Source organism: Calidris pugnax, unplaced genomic scaffold, assembly GCF_001431845.1.
Source record: "Calidris pugnax isolate Ruff unplaced genomic scaffold, ASM143184v1 scaffold492, whole genome shotgun sequence".
Taxonomy (NCBI): Eukaryota; Metazoa; Chordata; class Aves; order Charadriiformes; family Scolopacidae; genus Calidris; species Calidris pugnax.
This window is the reverse complement of record NW_015091453.1, coordinates 674,868-696,694: the sequence shown is the minus strand read 5'-3', so window position 1 is coordinate 696,694 and position 21,827 is coordinate 674,868. Positions and strand designations below refer to the sequence as shown.

The window sequence follows — 21,827 nt, the reverse complement described above, 5'->3', positions numbered from 1 at the left end:
GGCTTCCTGCCCTGCTGGCTCTCTGCTGCCTTTGCAGACATCTCTTGTAGCTGCAGATGGGGGGGTCTGAATCCCCTTTGAAACCTCAGTTTAGGTTTCTGCTGATGAAGAGGAGGAGATCTCTTCGTTGTGTACTAAAACCATGTGCTTTATGTTTTTTATTATAGAAGATACGGTCAATGCTATTTAAGTATAAACCAACCTGAAGTTGAAGAGGAAGCCTTTCTCCTTATCTCTTTAGATGAGGTGGAAGCCTTCCACATTGGTCTGGCTGCCAGCAGAGCTGGTGGGCTGCCAGTGCAGGTTCCTCCACAAGCAAGGACTCTGTGTCAACGCGAGACACTTGGGGAGATGACCACCAGTCTCTGCCATGGCTCCTCCAGAGCCTCCCTTAGCTTGTCAAATGCCTTGCAGGCATATTGAGGTTGCTGCGGTCCCATTCAGATGCTTCGTTATCTTTCTCTTAAATTCATCAGCAGTGGAAAAAAAACCCAACAGATTATGGCTGAATGGTTTGTATGTCATGAGAAATGGTGAGGCCAGAAGGGATCCGCGCAGCTGCGCAATCAGGTTTCATGCCCAAGGCAGAGCAGCCAGCACTGTGCTCTGTCAACGCTGGAACTTATTTTTCAACTATAATGCATCTTTAGGAGATGTCAGAGGTCTGGAATGAAAACCTATGGTGGGTGCTCCAAAGTGAGTTAAAATGTTAATCAGTCGTTAAAAATGTATCTCCTATTTTTGTTGTGGGATTATTGATTCAAGAGCTCCTTAAAGAGAGGAGGAATGTCTGATAGTAAGTATTTTTAGCTTGTAATCAAATAATTTATTCTGTAACTTAACTAAGAGTTTAAGCTTCTTGCTTCAAGTTAGGTCTGCTAGATGTTCAATTATATTTTTAGTGTTTTTGTGGAACAGAAGCACTGAAAAACTGGAAAAAGAGGTGATATTAGAGGTTGTAAAATCTCCTCCCTGTTTGATCTTCCCATGCTTATATTCAATGGGATACGTGTGTTGCTCTGGGAGTCCAATTCCGCGCTATCTGCTGTCCTCCAGACTGCCCGGTGGTGCTCCGCGCTGTTCCCGAAACATCTGTTTCAGCAAAGCTATTACATTTATGAAGGAAATAAGAGTTTGTACCCATATGCCTGTAATTGTGTGCCTCCAGACTTAGCAGTAGCTAATGGAAACCATCCTTCTGCCTTCCAGCAGTACCCAGGGCATTTGGTGTCTCCAGGCTGAGAGGTAAAAGGATGGATGAGATTGGGTGGTCTCACAGTGGTCCCTGCAGTAGGTGCGTACCACGCTTGGCTTCTCTAAGCGGTCTGAGGGAGAAGGTGGGGGTTCTCCCACACGTGTCTTACTTGGGTAACACACTGCGTAGCTACCGTCAGTAACGAGGCGTGAGAAGTTGAAGGTTTTGCCTGTCAGGGGTGTTAATGAACATAAGTGAGGCCTGATATTAAACATGGTGTGAGGAGGAGGGAAGTAAGGCTCTTGGAGTGTGCATCATAAGCTCCTGAAGAAGGAAACCAAGAAATGGCTGAACATTCTGAGAAGATGCTGTGGATATCCCTGACTCGGCATTAATTAAGGTAATGGAGCTTCATTAATGAACTGGAATGTGTCCAGAGAAGGGCAGCAGAGCTGGTGAGGGGTCTGGAGCACAAGTCTTGTGGGGAGCGGCTGAGGGAGCTGGGGGTGTTCAGCCTGGAGAAAAGGAGGCTGAGGGGAGACCTTCTGGCTCTCTCCCTGAAAGGAGGGTGTAGCCAGAGAGGATCGGTCTCTTCTCCCAAGGAACAGGCAGTGGGACAAGAGGAAACGGCCTCAAGTTGCACCAGGGGAGGTTTAGCATGGGTATTGGGAACAATTTCTTCACTTAAAGGGTTTATCAAACCTTGGAAGAGGCTGCCCAGGGTGGTGGTGAAGTTGTCATCCCTGGAGGTATTCAAAAGCCAGGCAGATGTGGTTTTGAGGGACATGGGTTTGTGGTGGTTTGGCCAGTGCTGGGTTAACAGTTGGACCAGGAATGTTGTTGGTAGGAGATGGAGAAGATAAAGTGACTGATTTCTTCGGTGGTGGGAGCGGTTGAAAACTCTGGTTTCCATCCCTGAAGTTGTGCCAGGTGACTTTTCTTTTGGGGCAGCGTTAGGAATTGCATTGCTGAGGAAGGCATCGATGTAACACCTGTATTCAATGTAACAAATCTTTTAAGTGACCCCAGTAGTGGGTCATAACCACTGCGTCTGCTTGGCAGAAGACGTTGATTTATATACTGGTACTTCTAATTAAAAACCAGTTGTGTACCCATGTTTGATGGGGAGCACACTGCTGCTGCAGGACAGCAGGGGTGGTGTTAACTGTTGTGGGTAAGCTCAGGCATGAACCGCATCCCCAGATCTCAAGAGACTAATTAATTATCTAGTGTTTATCACGATACTTGAGCAAAAATCGGTGTGTATTTCTTCCTCAGTACCTGATGTTTTTCTCACTCTATTGAAAGGTTGATTTAGAAGCAACTGTACGGGGAGGGGGGAAGAGATTGTCATAATTTCTTAAACTAGCAAAAATTGCACTCTAGTGCAATTTGGAAACTTCTATTTTTTTAATTTCTTAAGTCAATCCCAGAATTCAGACATAAACTCTTCACCACACCTCCTTGAGAAAGTACGGAGTATCTTGGTATTTTCTATGTGAAGCTATGACTTGACCTTTTAAAGAGCTTCAAAAAATAGCAGGACAGGTACCTGCTGTCTTACGGCCTAAAGCTTATCATCTGTGACTATGCAGATGTTTGGTCCAGATTGTCCTAAAACTGAGGATTCTTGGGAAGGATAGGTGGGTGTGTAAGGGAAAGAGTGTCCTTTGCTGAAGACAAAGGGTAAAAGTGATGCAGCACCTGGATTTGTAGTAGGAGATGGAGACCCCTGACCTATGGAAAATAAGACAGGTGGATTTTTGATCAGTGTTCTTAGGAGCTCTTCCGTTAAATGACACCAAATCTGGATTATTAACCATGACATGCACATCCAACATGACCGTAACTTGAGAAACTGAGCAGACTGAAATGCTCAGTTGTAATGCTTTTATCTCAAAAACCTTCTTAGATCTGATATGGAATGGGTATGTCACCTTGTTAAGAAGGAAGGGTTGATCCAGCAGGGTTGATGAAGCAAAGAAATAACAGGAAAAAGACTCATTTTTTGGTATGATGGTTTCAGTTGAAGCTGAAGATCAAGCAAGCTGTGGTAAGAGGCAGGAATGATTGGATTGGGGAGGAGGAACGGCCTAAGCTGGCTCTGCTCCACCAGAAAACTTATCCTGTCTTGATACTTAAGGCTTCTCACTTTAATTGGAATTTCTTCCTGTGACTTTGTGAATTACTTTGACATCTTCGCATTTCCTGTAGCTGTTTAATAGGTGGTCGTTGTTTTTTCTGTTTGTTTGTTGCAGTTGTTGGCTCGGGAAATACTTGGTCTTATATTTCTGAATGGCCTTGGGTAGAGCTCATATTAATAGGATGGATAACAGATAAATGAGTTTCTTGGGTGTGGCCAAAATGGGTATGGCATGGCTGGGTCACAGGTTGGTTTGCAGGAAGGAAGAAAGATATGGATGTGGTCTGGCCATCCAGGAAAGGAGGAGGTCTGGAGTGAGTGAGGGCAAGCGAGGGGCACAATGCCATGGTTGAGAAGGTGGAGTGGAAAGACCCTTGGAAAAATGATTGAGCGCTTGACCATAATGTTCCATTTTAGACTTGTGGCAGCTAGGTGATGGCAGTTGTTCAAAGCACAGCAGGGACATCCCACGTGACGTATTTTTATGTGGAATACGCCTAAGGTGAAGGCACTTTTTCGCAGCCACAAACTGCAGTGGGATCTCTGGGGCTCACAGTGAGGGTGCGAGCTTTGCAAATGGTCACCTAATCCACTTCAGAAATATCAAGAACTGGATTTACTGGATGCATGTTTTGAGTGCATCATGGTAACAGATCACAGTTACTTTGTCTTTTTTTTGGAGACTAATGAAGCCAGTTTTACAATTTTTGCAACCTTGTGAATCGAATTGCTTGGTGGGATCTGTTTACTGCTTTCAATGGCAGAACTGCCAGAAGAAAGCAGTATGTGAATTTGAATATCTTGTAGGTTGAATTTTGTTCAGATGAGAAGCTGTGCTACATGTGGGCATTATGCTTGTCCAGATGTTCAAAAGGTGGGAGCAGATGTTTCGTGTAATTTCAGGTCTGTTTGGTCTGACTACAGTGGTGCTATGGTCTAGAGCAAGATTTTTTTGGGGGTGAAGAAAGGTAATTAAATTGGTGTACTTTATGCCAAATTAATCTGATATAAATAAATCTTCTGTAATTTATTTTTGGAGTAGAGAAATGAGTAGATCCTAATCTCTTTGATGTTCAGTGAGGTGGCTGCTGGAGTGCCCTGTGGGGAACGGCTGTGCTGAAGGGGTTGAATTATGAGTTTGGAGCAAAATCAGGTAAAAGGGAGGTAACTGCAGCTGGAGGCGGGTTCCTTGTCAGACCTCCCGAGGGATGGCTCTAGGATTCCTCTGCAGTTAATGTCTGTGGTAAGGGCCTTGGAGGATGAACATGTAGATCCAGGGAGACCTTATTGCGGCCTTTCTGTACTTAAAGGGGGCTTGTAAGAAAGGTGGGGACAAACTTTTTAGCAGGGTCTATTGTGATAGGACATGGGGTAATGGCTTTAAACTGAAAGAGGGAAGATTTAGACTAGATACAAGGAAGAAAATTCTTACACTGAGAGTGGTGACACTGGCCTGGGTTGCCCAGAGAGTTGGTCAATGCCTCATCCCTGGAGGTGTTCCAGGTCAGGCGGGATGGGGTCTTGAGCAACCTGATCTAGTTGAAGATGTCCCTCCTCGTGGAAGGGGGTTGAACTAGATGGCCTTTTAAAGGTCCCTTCCAACCCAAACCATTCTATGATCCTATAAAATTTGTTGAAACAAATCATGGAAAATTGGGAGTATTCTACAGGAGGACCTAGATAATCTTGAAGACCAAGTAGGAATGGGATGAAGCAGCTGAAAAGTAGGATATGTGTGTTTGGTTAGGAAAAGACTCTGAGTGACCAAGATGACACAGTTTATGTTAACCTGCAGTACCAGCCAGGGTCGCAGCTCGAAATAACCCAGCTGGAGAAGAGCGTGTTGTTTCATTTATTGGGGATAAACTGGAATGAGTGAGGGAAGAATGACCAGAGAAATGGAAAGATGATCTCTTGAGGGGAAATTAAAAAACCTTTATTAATTCAGCTTGGCAAAGACCTGGTAAATTAGGGTGGGTCCCCTTCAGTACTGAGGTAGACACAGGATTAAGTTGAGGGTTGTAGCACCTTTCTTTTCCACGAGAAACTAAGTCTGCAGCAAAAAAAAAAGCAGCACTTCCCATGCTTGCAGGGATGGCCCTGGCCAGTTCCTGGGCGTCATCAGACAGGTTTTTGTAGCTGGGCTCAAATTAGATGAGATGAACAAAACCCCTGCAGCTCCTGGTGCCTTCCTTTTAGATGGCACTCTCCTTCTAGGGTGAGAGTGGGTACAAAGGACACACTGTGTCTGGTGTGATGTTTATAGAAAAGAGCTTTTTAAATTTAGGGGCAGTAATGATGCAAGAACTCCCCAAAATAGATTTACACGGAAAATTAGAGGACGGTCTGTAATGATCAGAGGAGTGAATTCTGGAAGAGATTTGCAGCAGAAGTAATGAACAAAAGACACAAACTGGTTTTGAGACACAGCTTATTTGCTTTTTTGGCAGGGACAGAGCAGTGCACAATAACATGTGCAAGAATTCAAAGTACTTCCTGACCCTCCTGGGCATAATTGTCCATCCACTGGTAACCAGAGATGTTTCAGACTTTTTTTTTTTTTTTCTTTTCTGACTTGACCACCCAAAATCTACTGAGGTAGCCAGGAAACGTGAATAAAGTACAAAATGTAAACTAAGGACCTCGGAATTTTCTTGCACCTTTATGCTTTTGTTCTCCCCCTTCTTTTTCTTCTTCTGTCACCCTTTATTTGTCCAATAAGAATTTTTCAATCACTCGTGACGTATCTTATTTACGCACCGCCTACACTGGGTTATTTAAAAGCAATTTTATTGCTGCCTTTTCTTTTTCTTCTTCCTTCCCCCTCTTAAATCAATGCTTTATAATTTATTGGCTAAAACTTGCCAGAAGCTAGTGGGACCACATGCTGCACGGGTAGTTTCCCAGCAGCAAAGTATCAAGCAAGGAAGACAGCAGCCATATCTTGGCTATTTTTCTGTTTGTTCCCCCGGCCCTCGCCTCCTGTATGTTCATGTTTTAATTTAGAAAACAAGAGGATTGAAAATCAACAAAAATTCCCTAGGCCCCATAAAGCACTGCTTTCTCCCTCTCCCAAACCAAGGGTGATTAATGCAGTCCTTGGCTACTAGTAAGGATGGATTTTGCTTTATATGGAAATTTTCCCTCTGGATTTTGTAGAAGCAAAGGGATGGAGGATGTTGTGATGAAAGGATGTTGAGGGAATGGGGCTCGGGACAGGGAGATGAGTGACAGGACGGGAGTGAGAGCCTGCACCCCAAGTGTGAAACAGAGCCTGGGGATGAGGAGGAGAGGCTGGGGAGGAAGAAGAGGGAGGGTGCAGCTCCATGGTCTGCTTCAATTGGTGCGTGATCTGCTGCCACACAAGGTGACAATCCAACCCTCTCCTCCTTCCCACCCAGACTGGCTTACCTGGCCCTGGTGGTCCTGCAACCCCCAGAAGACCTAAACCAGCTTGGTGGGGGGAGGAGGAGAGTAAGCCCAGTGCAAACTGGGGCCCAAGGCATGTCTGAGAGAAGGGAGGAGGGGACAACTAGAGACAAAGGCAGAGTCTGTCTCAGATAGGATGGAAACTGAGGCTGGAAGCTGATGTATTCCAGCAGCAAGAGGAAGGTTCCTGCTCCCCTTTTCTTCCCTGTGTGCACCAGTGATGCTGCCAGGGTCAACCTGGAGAATATCAAAAAGTGATTGCAGAGCTCTGGGGGCAATGGGCAGGGCCATGTGTGGTGTCTGCTGATCCTGCTGGTGAGGGGAAAGGGTGTGAGGAGGAGGTGGCCCTCTGAAGTGTCTGATGCTAATGCACACAGCATGGGGAATAAACATGAGCAACTGGAAATCTGCCTGCAATCACAGGGCTCTAATCTTGTTGGCATCACAGAGAGGCGGTGGGACGGCTCCCATGGCTGAGGTGATGTGTGTCCATGGGCTCTTTTGGAAGGACAGGCCAGGAAGACAAAGAGGGAGAGTTGTCCTTTATGGGAGGCAGGAGCTGGAGTGCCTGGAGCTCTGCCTGGGGATGAATGAGCAGCCAACTGAGATCTTATGGGTTGGTAATAAAGAGCAGACCAGTGTGGGTGACATTGTAGCAGGTGTCTGCTACAGGCCACCTGACCAGGAATAATGAGGATGAGGCTGTCTACTGACAGCTGGAACCAGCCTCACATTCACAGATGCTGGTCCTCATGGAGGGCTTCAGCCACCCTGATACATGCTAGTGGGACATCCCAGCAGGGCATGAACAGTCCAGAAGGTTCCTGGACAGCATTGATAACAACTTCCTGACCCAAGTGATAGAGAAGCCAGCAAGGAGAGGTGTTCTGCTGGATCTCGTACTCACTAACAAGGAAGGGCTCACTGGGGATGTGAACATCAAAGGCAGCCTTGGTTGCAGTGACCATGAGAAAAGGCTGAGAGAGCTGGGACTATTCATCCTGGAGAAGAGAAGGCTCAGGGGCATCTTACCAATGTGTATCAGTACCTGATGGGGACAGTAAAGAAGATGGAGCCACGCTCTTTCCAGTGGTGCTCAGTAACAGGACTAGAGGCATTGAGCACAAAATGAAACACGGAAGGTTCCCTCTGAACATCACTGAAAGGTTGACTAAACAGTGGCACAGATTGCCCAAGAAGGTTGTGGACTCTCCGTCCTTGGAGGTGTTCAAAAGCTGTCTGGACATGGGCATGGGTAACCAGCTCTAGGTGTCCCTGCTTGAGCAGGGGCATTGAACCAGATGACCTCTGGAGGGTCATGGAGGGACTTGGACGTGGGCATGTGAAAACTTAGTGTAATCCAGTAAATGATCATTTTAGCAACTAAGAGTTCAGATTTCAGGTCGCAATGCAAGAGGCAGAGCGGTTTGTTGTTGGGTAGGGTGGATTGACCTTGGTTGGCCACCAGGTGCCTGTTGCATTAAAGGGTGAAGGAATTTGGCAGAAAATAATCCCCCTGCATTCCAGCTTGACCTCGGGTCTCAGAGGGGCTGGGGGTGGCTCGGCTTTGATTCTGAGCGATGCCCATTTGGGCACTATAGGTCTGGTTGCCTTCAGTGTATTGAACTGCCCTGATCATGGACACACAACAGCATGATGCACCTTTGGTCTGTTACATTCAATGAGCCAGCACGGCCAGATATGAGGAGTTTGGCCGTGTTTGATGAGAACTCTCATGGCTCAATTCATGAAAAGAGCAGTTTATTGAGGCAACAGAAGTGCAGATTCTTTTGGATTGCCGGTGATAAGACCCTTTCTTCAAAGCACATGCAAGTAATGCAGCAGCATGAAACAACTCTCTAGAGAGATTTCTGCGTTTTCCAGGAAGCACTGGGTAGAGCTGAGTGTTGGGATCTCCCCCGAGAGGTGTCCCTATGGGAGGGAAGAGAGGCTCAGCCCGGGAGCTGATCCCAGAAGTCAGCGATGGTTTGTGATGATGTCGTCCTGACTTGTCTGCGATGGTACCATCCCTAACATCCCTCCATTCTTAAGCCATTTTTATACTATTTTTTACCTTTTCAGGTGGAGCTTGATCAAGCTATGTGTGTCATATCTAGTCATACATACCTTCGTTGTGATTGGAGTAAAATTTCTTTGCTTTGTGTTTAAAGGTATGGGCTAACAAAAATTAAGAGCTTGGACTCAGGGAGGGGTGGTTGCACTATGCAGGTGGGTAGCTTTTAGGATGGAGGTGTGTTTTGGTATTATAATGACATAATAATGAACAAAGTTTAACCTAAGGGTGTGATTTTTACAGAAAAATAAAAATAAACTGTTGGCTTAGGGTAACAACTCTGCAGCTGATCAGTGTTGGTGGTACCATGCGTTGGTACACGGGGTTTGGCTGTGGTCTCTTCACACACTCTCCGTGCCGGGTGTTTCCACCTTAGAATCTGCTGACTCTGAGGTTGCAGGTGATGTGGCTTGGGGAACCACGGTGGGATACATTCCTTGCACATCAGCCTCACTCTGCCCTGGAGCTTTCTTCAATGCTGTACCTTTTTCTATATCACCTCCAGCAATTATCCCACAGCGCCCAACCGGCTGCTCTGTTGCTCCCCCTTCTCTATAGGCCCAGGGGAGAACATATGACAAAAAGCTGTAGGTTGAGGTAAGGACAAGGACATCATTTGCCAATTACCATCCCAGGCAAAACAGACTCAACTTGGGGAAATTATTTTAATTTATTGCCAATTAATTATAGCAGAGTAGGATAGTGAGAAATAAAAAGAAAGCTAGAAACACCTTCCCCCTACCCCTTCCAGGAAGAATCTGGGGTTCAACTTCACTTCTGGCTCTTCTACCTCCTTCTTCCTTATGTTCTTGTTCTTCCCTGGCTCCAGTGTGGCATCCCTCCCACAGGAGACAGTCCTTCATGAACAACTCCAATGTGGGTTCTTCCCATGGGCTGCAGTTCTTCACAAACTGCTCCAGCTTGGGCCCTTTTCATGGGGTGCAGTCATTTAGGAATAGACTGCTCCAGCCCACGTCCCTCATGGGGCCACAGGTCCTGCCAGAGCACTTGCTCCCACATGGGCTTCTCTCCACAGGCTGCAGGTCCTGCCGGCTTCAGTGCAGGCTCTCCATGGACTGCAGCTTCCTTCAGGGCATGTCCTCTGTGGTCCTCCATGGGTAAGAGAAGGACAACTTGTGTCACCATGGTATTCACAATGGACTGCAGGGGAATCTCTGCTCTGGCGCCTGGAGCACCTTCTCCTCCTTCACCAACCGTGGTGTCTACAGGGCTGTTTCTCTCCTGTCTTCTTGCTCCTCTCTCCCAGCTGCTGCACAGTATTTTTTACCCTTTCTTAAATATATTATCACAGAGGTGCCACCCTCATCACTGACAGGCTCATCTTTGGCCAGTGACAGGCCTGTCTGGGAGCTGGCTCTCTCTGACATGGGGAAAGCTTCTGGTGTCTTCTCATAGAGGCCACCACTGCAGACCCCTGCCACCAAAACCTTGCCACGTCAACCCAATACAGCGGGTCAGAAGAAAAGATGTGGAAACTGAAATTCTTGAAATTTCTCTTTGTGATCTCAGCTGTAAAGTACTGACTAAGAAAATTTAGAATTAAGCTTATTTGATGCAGCATTGTCTAAGAGCTGTGATGCCAGTCGTTTTTTCCACTTTTTTTCCTAAAACTGTCAAGTTTCTAGGTCTACACTGATGCGTTAACCCGAGATTTTTTCACATACACAAAAAATGTGTTTATTAAACAGTCTTAATTTCTAGGGAATGAGGTTTTAGTCAAATGCCTTGTTTTACTGAAGTACCCTGGCATCTTGGGATAATTTAGATGTGTGTAAGAGTCAGTCTTGGTGAAGGTCTGAGGAGGAGGCTGGGTTTGGGAAAGGTGGGCAGGGAGCGAGGTGCAGGAACACAAATGAGGGTGAACAGGGTGGGCAGGAGGAGGAGGGATGCAATGGTGAGGCCAAGGACAAATAGACGAGAGGTGGCACAGGAGAGGATGGACAGGAGAAGTTTGGGATTGAAGGGTGTCTTGTGGTCATGTCCTTTAGGCTGAAGGCAAACAGACTCCCTCAGTGGCATTGGCTCCGTAGGCTGACATCTTAAAATAGGCAATTAGAACCAAGGAAGTAAAAATACCTTTGCTGTGCTTGGGTATGATGGTGAGAGAGTGTATAGGAGTTAATAAGGATAAAATATGTATGTTGGGCTGGACTTGACAAGTATTCTGTCACGGAAACTTGATCTCGCTGTTTTTAGGGTATCCGTTGGGTTCTAGATTTTTCTTCTACAAATTAATAATCTTGAGTTTCTGTTGTGGGTTTTTCTCATCTATAAACTGAACATGCTAATGTAATGATGCCTATTCATTTGGAGAGTTGTCTGCTCGCCACATCTCCTCACAATAGTAAAATCCATTCTAACCTGGATAATAGTTTTGATAATAAGTTTTGAAATAAACTGAATCAAAATTAATCCTCTAAGCATCTGGATGGTGACGGTAGCATGGCCTGGCAGCCAGTCGTGCTGGCAGGAGGTGGGGAAGGGGAGCACAGAGCTGCGGAGACAGAGGTGTTGGACCAGCCCATCATGCCACTGGAGCATCCATGCTGAGGGATGCAGGTTGCTGGCATTTATCCCAGTGAGGGAGTAAGTGAAAGCTCATGTGAAGTTAAAGGTTAAGTTTAAGTAGTAATTTGCCACTAATTTTTTTTCTTTATATATACCAGAAGCATCCTACTAATCTCTAACTGCCTGCCATCCCTTGGCTGCAGATGTATCAGCTGTCCCTGTGGCTCTGCCCAAAGTAGAAAAATTAAAGCTCACAAAAGGCTGGATTTGGGAAGAACTGGGGCCTTGGGGCACTGCTGGTGGGGGATTTTTGGTTTGAATATGTAAAGGACAAGCACTCTTTAAAACATTTGCATTCTGAAAATATAATTTCTGTTCCCCTCTAACTGTTTCACTCTGAGTCCTTAGTAATTTCTTTTTTTTTTTTTTAATTCAGAGATTCTTAGGCTTATGAATCTTTTCCTCTTTCATAGCCCTGATCCTGTGCCTTAGAGGCGGTGCAGCCCCGTGTTTTTAGTTGAGGCTACATGATGGTCATATTAAGGAGAACCCTTGTAGTCTGGGGGAATTTCTTAAATAGACGTGAACAACATCACTTAACTCTGTAACAGCAGAGAGACTCCAAAACCCATGTAAAGTTTCTTTTTGCTTGTGCTGAGGCTGGTTCCCTTTCCGCTCGCGTGTTGGGACTGAGTGAAAGCGAAGAGTTTTCACCCCACATTCCCAGTTCAGCAGTCCTCAAGGTCCTGCCCTTGCTGCACTTCATCTGGGCAAGGAAATGGGCTGCAGTTTTGGGGTGAGGGCTGGGTGTGGGAAGGTGGGAGCTTGCTCTGTCTCTCATCCCAGGGCTTTGCACCACTGGCTATTAGAAGAAAACATGCTCATTAACGGGTCAAATCTGAGGCCAAGTTGAATAGTCAATCCTTGCAATGAAACAGAAAGGTTAATGGTGCCACCTCTACACAGGCACTTTCCAGAGCAAAACTATGTGTTAACTATAAATTTCCTGATTTTCAAACACCTCTGTGGCCACAGGGTTGGGTTTAATAGATGAACTTTTTGGAGCGATATGTTTTTTCAACCTTCACTCTACTTCAGCGAGTGGTTTTTTTTTTTTTTTTTTCCCTTCTGAAGAAGCTAATAAGTAAAAATGGGAATAAAATCAAGTATTCTGAAACGGCTGAGCTTCTGAGCATTTTTGTGTGTGTGAATGTGACTTCTGGAAGAAAAGCCCAAATGAAATGTGGCAGGCAAGCCGGAATTAAAGAAAACTTGTAATAAATAACTCTTGATTAAAGTGTAGGATATAGGAGTGTATGAAAAACACAGACGTTACACAACTCAAAATCATATCCTGGTAACATGCTTTAGAAATAACTGACTAATGAATGTCTCAAATTGCTGCCAGACTTCTTTGAAAAGTCGTGGAAAACTAGGAGAGAGATAAAAATGTGACATCTGGAACCAAGTTACAATTTCTCATATAAAGCAGAAGAGTTGCAAAAGAAAAAGGCACTCTGCTCCAAGATGAAGCTTTGGGAGGGGGAGTCCACGTGTGGCTGCTGTTTGCCACTGAGAAATGCAGCGGCTCTGGGTGTAAAATGAATGAGGGGACCCTCCTGTAATGCCCCTGGGCAGGATTTCTGGCCTTGCATCCTCTGCATGTGTTAAGAAAAGGGTGAGCATAAAGAGGCTGGTTATAATCTTTTCCCTCTGCTCAACCTTTTCCAGCTCTACTGTATTCCTTGGTTGATTCAATGGAAAAATATGACCTGCTGTTTTATTACTGGTCACTCCGTCCTCTATGGTCTTTTTGCAGCTCTTCGTGGTCAGCTGTAATCTGCAAAAATACTGAGTTACTGAGTTTATGATCATCAATCTTGTCGTTTTGCTGCTCATTTCCTTTTCCCAGTTACTTTGAGACTATTGTGAAGGGCCTAAAACCCAGCAGAACTTCCTGGGTATCTTCCTCCACCAAAGAACTGACTGTTTATTCCTTTCCTCTAACGACTGATTTATCCATGCAAAAACCTCCCTCTCTTAGGCTGTGGCAGTTTAGTTTCCTTAAAATCCTTTAGTGAAGGCTGTTGTGAAACTATTTTGGACATCCATGTAGCCTTTTGCAGGTCAGATCCTCCTTACCCGCACGGCTGTTGGCGCCTCTGGAGAGCTGGGGTAGGTTCGAGGTGCAGGAAGGGAGAAGCTGCGTTGACTTTTCCCAAGTACAGAATTAAAGCTGGTTAGATGTGAGAGTTTTCCTTATTCTTACTAATTTGTCCTTGTGACTCATCGCTCTTCATTCTGCCTGTTTACTCCCCAACTACTTCTTTCTTCCACGAGACGATCTGAATTCAAGGCTTGGGCTGGTTTTCTTTGTGCCACCCCCTGTCCAGAGCATGGTGTCAGCGTGGGAATCCTTCCAGCTTCTTCCTCAGCCTCTGCAGACACAATAAATTCATTTTGCCTTATCCTTGCTGAGTCTTGCTTTTTATTCCCATATCATGTGTATGCACTCCCTGGCAGGCTTCCTGCTCTTGCAGAGCCTGGAGAAGAAAACCGCTAGTTTTGATGTCTCTTGCTAGCCTTCCCCCAAACTTTTTTGCAATATGTTAGCATGTTTTTGATCCTCGCTGAGCCTTCCACGTCAGAAGGGAGGTGACGGGAGCTCGCTGCAGCTCTGCCGTAGCCAGCACATCCCCAGACAGCAGCACCTGGGCACGGAGCCTGTTAAATATCTGGCAATTTTGGCGTATTTTATATCCAGCACAAGCACACAGCAGTGGAAATTCAGGTTTTGGGGCAGAGTGGCTGGAGCTGCCTGGCAGAAAAGGACCTGGGGGTGTTGATGGACAGCCGGCTGAACAGGAGCCAGCAGTGTGCCCAGGTGGCCAATGGCATCCTGACTTGTGTCAGGAACAGGGTGCCCAGCAGGAGCAGGGCAGTGATGGTGCCTCTGGACTGGGCACTGGTGAGGCCTCACCTCGAGGGCTGGGTTCAGTTCTGGGCCCCTCACCACAAGAAGGACATTGAGGTGCTGGAGCGTGTCCAGAGGAGAGCCACCAAGCTGGGGAGGGGTCTGGAGAACAAGTCACACGAGGAGAGGCTGAGGGAACTGGGCATGTTGAGTTTGGAGAAGAGGAGGCTGAGGGGAGACCTCATTGCCCTCTACAGCTCCCTGAAAGGAGGGTGTCGAGAGGTGGGGGTTGGCCTCTTCTTCCAAAGGAATAATGACAGGACCAGTGGAAATGGTCTGAAGTTGGGGCAGGGGAGGTTTAGATCAGATCTTAGGAAGAATGATTTTCCTGAGAGGGTGGTCAGGCACTGGAACAGCCTGCCCAGGGAGGTGGTGGAGTCACCATCCCTGGAGGGATTTAAGAAGTGTGTGGATGTGGCACTTCAGGGCATGCTTTAGTGCCCGAGATTGTGGGGGTCTTTTGTGTGTGTGTGTGGTTGGACTCGGTGATCTCGGAGGTCCTTTCCAACCACAAAGATTCTGTGATTCTGTTTTTAACGTGTGCTGATGGCCAGGGAGCCTCTGGGGGCAGTGGGTTTGGCATGCTGGGGAGAAAGAGGTGAGCCCCAAACTCCCTCTTTGTTGCCTTAGAATCGAAACTAAATTGGCTTTGACAAGACAGGATCTGGTTCTCGCTAAGCTATAAGGGCAAAGGTGCTTTCAGCTTGTGGTTGTGCTGAGTCTGTTTTAAATACTCTGGTTTTAACAACACCAAAAAGTTAAATTTCCCCTTGCAAATTGAAACCCAGCTAGAAAAAAAATGCTATAAAACACAATAGAACTGCCCTGAACATTAATTTTTTCTTGTAACTCTTATTTGAAGATTTGAGAGAGCTTTGGAGAATTTACAGTCCTGCTCATTGCCTCGCAGAGAGGTCCTGGGGGCATTTCTATTTCTCGTTTTCCCATTTGCATTTGGTAGGCTCAGAGTGTGGCTCAGTAGCACTGTTGTTCTTTGCTGAGATTAGGGGGCTTCTCCAGCATCTGGGGAAGGGCTGAAGAACTCTTTGAGTTTATTTGAATTGCATTTGGGTGCACGTGTGGCTCTAAACTAGAGTTTCTTCCACCCATTTCTCCCTTTCCTGGGGAAACCTTTCTCCTCTAAATTTAAGTTGCAACAGATCTCAAATCTTGTCTCGGACACTTTTGATGTGTTTGGCAATTTTTGCAGTTCCCTCCTTTGAGACTCTTAATTTTTATTCCTCAACCCCAAACCTTTTCAGAGTTGTCATAGCTTTGCATTTTACTGTAAATGATGTTTTTTATTACCTGCAGTGTTTTTGACAGCTCCTTGATGGATGTTGTGTAGTGGAGCATCACAGAGATGCTGCGTAAAATAACAATGGTATAGAAGGGGAAGGTGGCCCTTGATTTTATTTTATGCTTTTGACAGACTTAGGGGCTTCTGTCCCCAGTTTGCACCCTGGCTGCCAGCACTGAAGTCTGCAGGACTTTGGTCCATCTGTGCAGACACATGCTATGTTCTAAGCTTTGTTTGACCATGTAGACATAGCCTCTGGTACAACTTCTCACCACCTCTGATCTGCTGAGCCCCGCAACCTTCTTCAACCGTAGTGGAAGAAATGATGTAGTTAAATTACCTGATTTGATAATCCATAATGAATTGCTTGCTGAGGTTCATTCTCAAGCTAGTTATGAGCAGAGGAGTAATTTTACATGGGTTTATTAATGACAGAAGAGAGTTTCAGCTCCTGGAGGGCTCAAGGCCAGAGGGTTGGTGTCTGCTCCAGCTCTGCTCCTGCTTAGGCATCAGATAACGTGCATCCCGCAGGCGGGTAACGGCTGCTCCCGGGCGCCAGGGGAATGCAGAGGAGTCGAGGCATCCTTGAAAGGGAACAGAGGTTTGACAGCTGTTGAAACTGGGATGATGCATCCACGTAAAAAACTTATCGAGTAAATGCTTCTTCTTCTGAAAAGCATTATTGACAGCAAGCATGGCTCTTCTAAGTGTAGGGAAAAAAACGGATTTCATAAGGGTGCAGAAACAGGAAGAGAAAGAGTCTCTGTGTCATTTCTAGTTATCAAGAAGTTTCTATAAGGGTATTGTAGCACACATGGTTTGTGGGCTTTGAAAAGTTCAGATTTCATGTGGTCCAAAGAAATTTTGCAAGACACAGCTGTGGGTTAGGTGGGGAAGGCTGCTGCAGGTCGGGACCATGCTGCGTTCAGCAGTAAGGGCTTCATGTTGGGGTATAATGGAGTTTTCTTGCATTTTGGGGGTGGCACCCTTACCGGAAAGAAGTTCTTCCTCGTATTTACACGGAACTTCCCATGTTCCAGCTTGTGCCCGTTGCCCCTTGTCCTGTCACTGGGAACCACTGAAAACAGTCTGGCTCCATCCTCCTTCAACCCACCCTTTAGATGCTTGGAACTATTATTAAGGTCTCCCCTCAGCCTTCTCTTCTCCAGGCTCAAGAGCCCCAGCTCGCAGCCTTTCCTCATCAGGGAGATGCTCCAATCTGTCCATCATCTGTGTTGCTCTACGCTGGACTCTCTCCAGCAGTTCCCTGTCTCTCTTGAACTGGGGAGCCCAGAACTGGACACAGGATTCCAGTTGTGGCCTCCCCAGTGCAGAGCAGAGGGGGAGAAGGACCTCCCTCCACCTCCTGGCCACACTCATGCATGTGGCCAGTTAATGCAAATACCAGAGTAACGTGCTGGAGCTTCCTCTAATCATGAATGTTTCCTAAGATGAAATAGGGTGGGGAAAAAAAGGCAAATAGAGAATAACTAACTATTGTAACCTTTCTTTCATCAGACATGCCAAGTGTGCCAGATGATGCTGCCCAACCAGTGCAGTTACTGTGCTCACCAGAGGATACACGCTCACAAGTCTCCGTACTGCTGCCCGGAGTGCGGGGCCGTCTGCCGCTCCGCCTACTTCCAGACTCACGTCAAGGAGAACTGCCTGCATTACTCCCGCAAAGTGGGGTTCAGGTCTGTGCGGGAGGGAATGGGAAACTCGGGTTGAGAAATGAGTCTTCCTTACAGCAGAAACGAAAGAGGATGTAGCCCAGGCCTAGAGTGGTTTTCTGTGTGACAAAACACATTTGAAATGGGGAATTGCTAAATGGATTTAAGAAGAGGTTTCTGAGAGCAGAAATTATTTTGAGGCAGCTTTAAGCCAAAAAGACACTTGTGTTGACTTCAAGTTGCAGACGGGCATCTCAGGATTGATATTTATAACAAAAAGATTGCAGATCTTAATCTTCTAAATCCCTTTAAGGTTTGAACTTACATTTAGTTCAGTTATACTGACTGAGGGATGCGTGCCTTCACTAGAAGGGCATGGATTTGTTCCTTGTAGGCCCCTACAACTCTCCAAGCATTTCTCGTGAACTGGGAAAGATGGAGGAAGGCTCCCACGGTTCTGGATGCAGTGGTGTGTATGTGCCTTCATTGTCTTTTCTCCAACCAAATTGGTTGCTTTTTAATTAAAGACATTACTTTTCCCTACAAGCCTTTCCTCCTTGGCTTGTTCAGATCACCTCAGCTGCAGCACAGCTCTTCAGGCGCAGATGATTTGTTTGGGAGATGAGTGATGGACTAGATGACCTTTTAAGATTCCTTAAGTTCTGTTTTTTCTCCAATTACCATTAAATACTTTGAAATTTAAAATGAATAGGGCAATTTTTGCTCTTGGAGCTGTTCTTTTAAGATGTCTGCAACTCAGGAAGTCTTCGCTGTGTGGTTTGTTCTGAAATCACACTTAGGTTTTCAAGAGCTTTTTCTTTCAACTGTGAAGACAAGAGACACAAAACAAACCAATTCTGAATTTAATTATATTCAGATAAGGCTTTTTTTATGTGGGATCTGATTTGAGGGGGCACAGCCCACAATAAAGAATTCATTCAATTACATATTAAATGGCTGTGATACTTGAACTGTTTGAAAATGAGTTAATCTGGGAGAAGGAGGAAAGCTGGAAAAAAAAATATTTTCCCTGAGATGGAAAAATGTTTAGATGTTGTAAAACTAACCACGGGTTTGGGGCAGTTCTTTGGGCTTCACTGGCACCGAGGAATCCCAAATGCAGGTGCAGTTTTATTGTGCTGAGCTGCTTCTGCAGCATCTCTATCCCCAACGATGCCTCAATCATTACGTCACAGGGTTACACTGCCTCAACTGCGTTATAGAGGAAGCTCAGTCTTTTAGCAGTGATCCAGCATGAGTCCTTTCTCTTCCATTTCCAGCTGATGGAGCTCTGTACAGCAGAGCTTGGGCCTGACTCCTAAGTGTATGACCTGGCACTTTTAAAAAACATTATTCATTCCAGATGTATTCCAGTAATATCTTTATGATGCCTTAATCCTTGTCAGCAGTGAGAGCTTCCATCCATCTACAGATGTCATTAGCAAATACCTACTTTCTGTGCCAGGGACATTAAGGCAGATCTAAACCAAGAGAGAGCTCAGGAATGATACTTACAGATTTTTTAGCTTTTCCCAGCTTCTCTAGAAGCTAGATTTCTTGAACTTTTCTAATTTGCATCTGCTCGAGCTCATCTATGAAAACTGAGTCTACCAGACAGGTGAAATTCTGGCTGTGCCATCCCTGTTTTCCTGCCTGTCTCTGCTGCGGGTTGATCCCACTGGCATTGCTGAAAACAGAAGTAGTAAATTTTAGTTGCAGGACCCATCTAGATAATCCGTGGCATCTACCCTGTGGTCACGTAGCGACTTTGCTTCTTTTCTTTCATTTTTGTTACTCGCAAAGCTGAAAAGCCGAGGAGTTCTTTTAAATCCTTCCTGGGATCAGCTCGACTTTTTCTGCTTCTCACTATAACCCTGTTTTTCTTGAATTTCTGATGCCTGGTGGTGTTTTTGTGATCAGTCCTTGTTCTATCTCCTTTTCCACTAATACCCCAATGCATTCAATTAAGTTTGGAGTAAGAATGTTTTCTGTGGGTTTTAGTCGTGGCTAGTGATTACACTGAAAATGAGAAAGGTCTCCTGCAGTTAAAAATTAAAATCAACAACCCTGTCCTAAATGCTCCTTTCCACTTGGCTTCCAGTGTCACCTTCCTACCTTTTCCAAGCACCCTCCAGTCGTCCCCACTGATGTGGGACCTGTTTTCCTGCTTGGTGCCATCTGGAGAGTGATGGTAAAGGAAATGTTCAGAGGGTTAAGACAACATCTTGTAGCTTTATCTTCTCCCACAGGACGCTTTCCAAGACTTCTGTGCCACTCCTCCTTGCCCTGAGGCTACCCAAGAGTCTTCTCCTGCAAATTATCCCCCTGTGCTGGGGAGATGATAGCAGAACTTGCAATTTGCAGAAATTACATGGCAAGCATCTGACATCCTCCATCCACTTTGTTCTGCTAATTAGTTTACTTTATCAAACTTCGGCCTTCTGGCACTGGGATTCTTGATTACAAAGTGGCTGTGGTTTAAACTTCCATTTACTGTAAATTAAATTAACGGGTGATCATTTGACCCTGAGTCAGTGCTTATTTCGTCCCTAATTCTGTATGAAGTACTTACCGAAACCAAAAGTAATGCAGAACCATCTCTTGTTAGTTCGAGTGTTTGTGGAAGAAGCTCACCAGGTATTCCTGGTACCAGCCAGACCTTACTGTCAGGATTAGCATTTGTTCTTCCATTTACATTCCCATAATAACATGGTTCCTGGTGTTACTGTACTAGAAAGTATCTCTCTCTCTCTCTCTCCTCGTCTCACTTGAAGGAGGATCAGGCTTAAGGCAGAGCTACCGGAGCACAATGTTTTCATACTTCCCCAAAGATGACACCAGCTGTTGTCACTGCTTCCCTCTCTAAATTTAAGAAAACAACGTTTCTGTGTATGTTTTGGGGGGAGAGGGTTTGTCTCCTTCAGGCTCGCTTCTGCCTAACAATCTTTTGAAGTGTAACTTCAAAGCATGGGCTCGTTTCCCCAGCACTGTCGGGAGGCTCGTTGGAGGGAAGGATCATCTAGCGGCTTGTTTGGTTTTGATGGGGGCTTGGAGCACTTCCAGATGCTCAATCACTGGGGTCCATCTGTCATGGCAGTGTCCATGCTGCAGTACTGCCCAGTGCACAAACCCTAAACGGCAAGCCTCAGAGTGAAGGGAGACGATATTTTTAAGTTGGCTTAACTCCAGGCTCACTGGAGGAGGTTATCCCTTCTGTGTCTCTCACACTCTGTGAACACAGCGCTGGCCCCCGGTTTGCCCAGCCCAGCTCCTCCTTGTAATGGTCCGTATGGCCTCAGTGGAGACCCCCCATTAGTCATTTTGATTGAATCTTCTCAGGAGGGGCTGTCCTGGTCCCAGGTCAGCGTAGATGCTCCTGTGGGGATGTCCTACACCCGCAGCTGGTATGGCCGAGGCAGGCATCTGCATCCTCGTGTGCCCTCGTAGTGTTGGTGTGCGGCTCCTCTTGGGTGCTGCTTGGGAGGCATATTTAAGATAAATACAGTAAGGCTGCCGGTTGTTGCCATCCTGAGGGAATCCTGGGAAGGCCTGTCACAGCATGCACTGGGAAGAGATGCAGACTGGAACCGATGGGGTGACCCTGGCTCTCCTCCTGGCCCTGGGTCTATGTTTTCAGCTGCCAAGAAGAATCCTTTGGCTCCACGAGCAGCCTCTGCTTCTTCCTCTCTCTCCTCCCAGAGCATCCCCCCAGCTCCCAGACAAGCACTTTCCAGGCAACACCTGTGTCTTAATGATTTTAATGAGCTTAATCAGTTTCTTAGGTGCTTCTGTTGCCGTTTTCAGTATCTTTGCTGTTGCTGTCATTATTTTCTAGTGCTTAGTAGGGAGTTTGAGAAGCATTTGTACAGGGTTACTGAAGATTTCCTAGCTGAATGTTCTTTTTCTGTTTATTTTGTACTGGGGACTAATTGGATTTATGCTGCTTATTGCTATCTGGAGATCCCATCAGGTACTTCTGCTTTAGTTCTTCACTTGTACCTTGGCGGAATTGGCTTTCACAGATACAGGGCTGGCAGTTTGCTGAACCACATTATTCTTTCTGGGTTGTTTTAGTCTCTGAAGGCTTCTTTTATACATCTTGTTTGCTTGTCGCGAACATTTAGTTGTGAGGTCTGCCCAGCTGGGGAATTTCTGTATGGTGTTCTTCCTTGGCTCTCCCACGTTGCTGCTGAAGAGACTAAACAAGGACCTGCCGTGGCCTGGTGCTTTGTCCATGTGTGGGAAGCAACTCTGTGGCTATAACTCAGCTCTTTCTTGGTGCGGCCCCAGGTGCATCCATTGTGGAGTTGTCTTCATGACCCTCGCCATGCTGAAAGTGCACATCCATGAGAAACACTGCGAAGTCTTCCACAAGTGTTCTTTTTGCCCGATGGCCTTCAAGTCGGCCGACAGCACGACAGCTCACATGAGCAGCCAGCACCCCGCAGAGCCTCACAAGACTACTCAGTAAGTGTTTGGGGTTTGTCTCTTCTTCTCCTTTGCTGGGTAG

The 21,827-nt window shown here is 46.1% G+C and overlaps 1 protein-coding gene across 1 annotated transcript in view; it reads left to right on the top strand.

Moving 5' to 3' along the window:
• Positions 1–21,827, top strand: part of ZNF592 (zinc finger protein 592) — a 42,825-nt gene that overhangs the window by 8,411 nt on the left and 12,587 nt on the right. The window contains exons 4-5 of the mRNA XM_014961596.1: positions 17,163–17,341; positions 21,608–21,784. Coding sequence (XP_014817082.1) covers positions 17,163–17,341; positions 21,608–21,784 — 356 coding nt within the window. The remainder of the gene's footprint in view (positions 1–17,162; positions 17,342–21,607; positions 21,785–21,827) is intronic.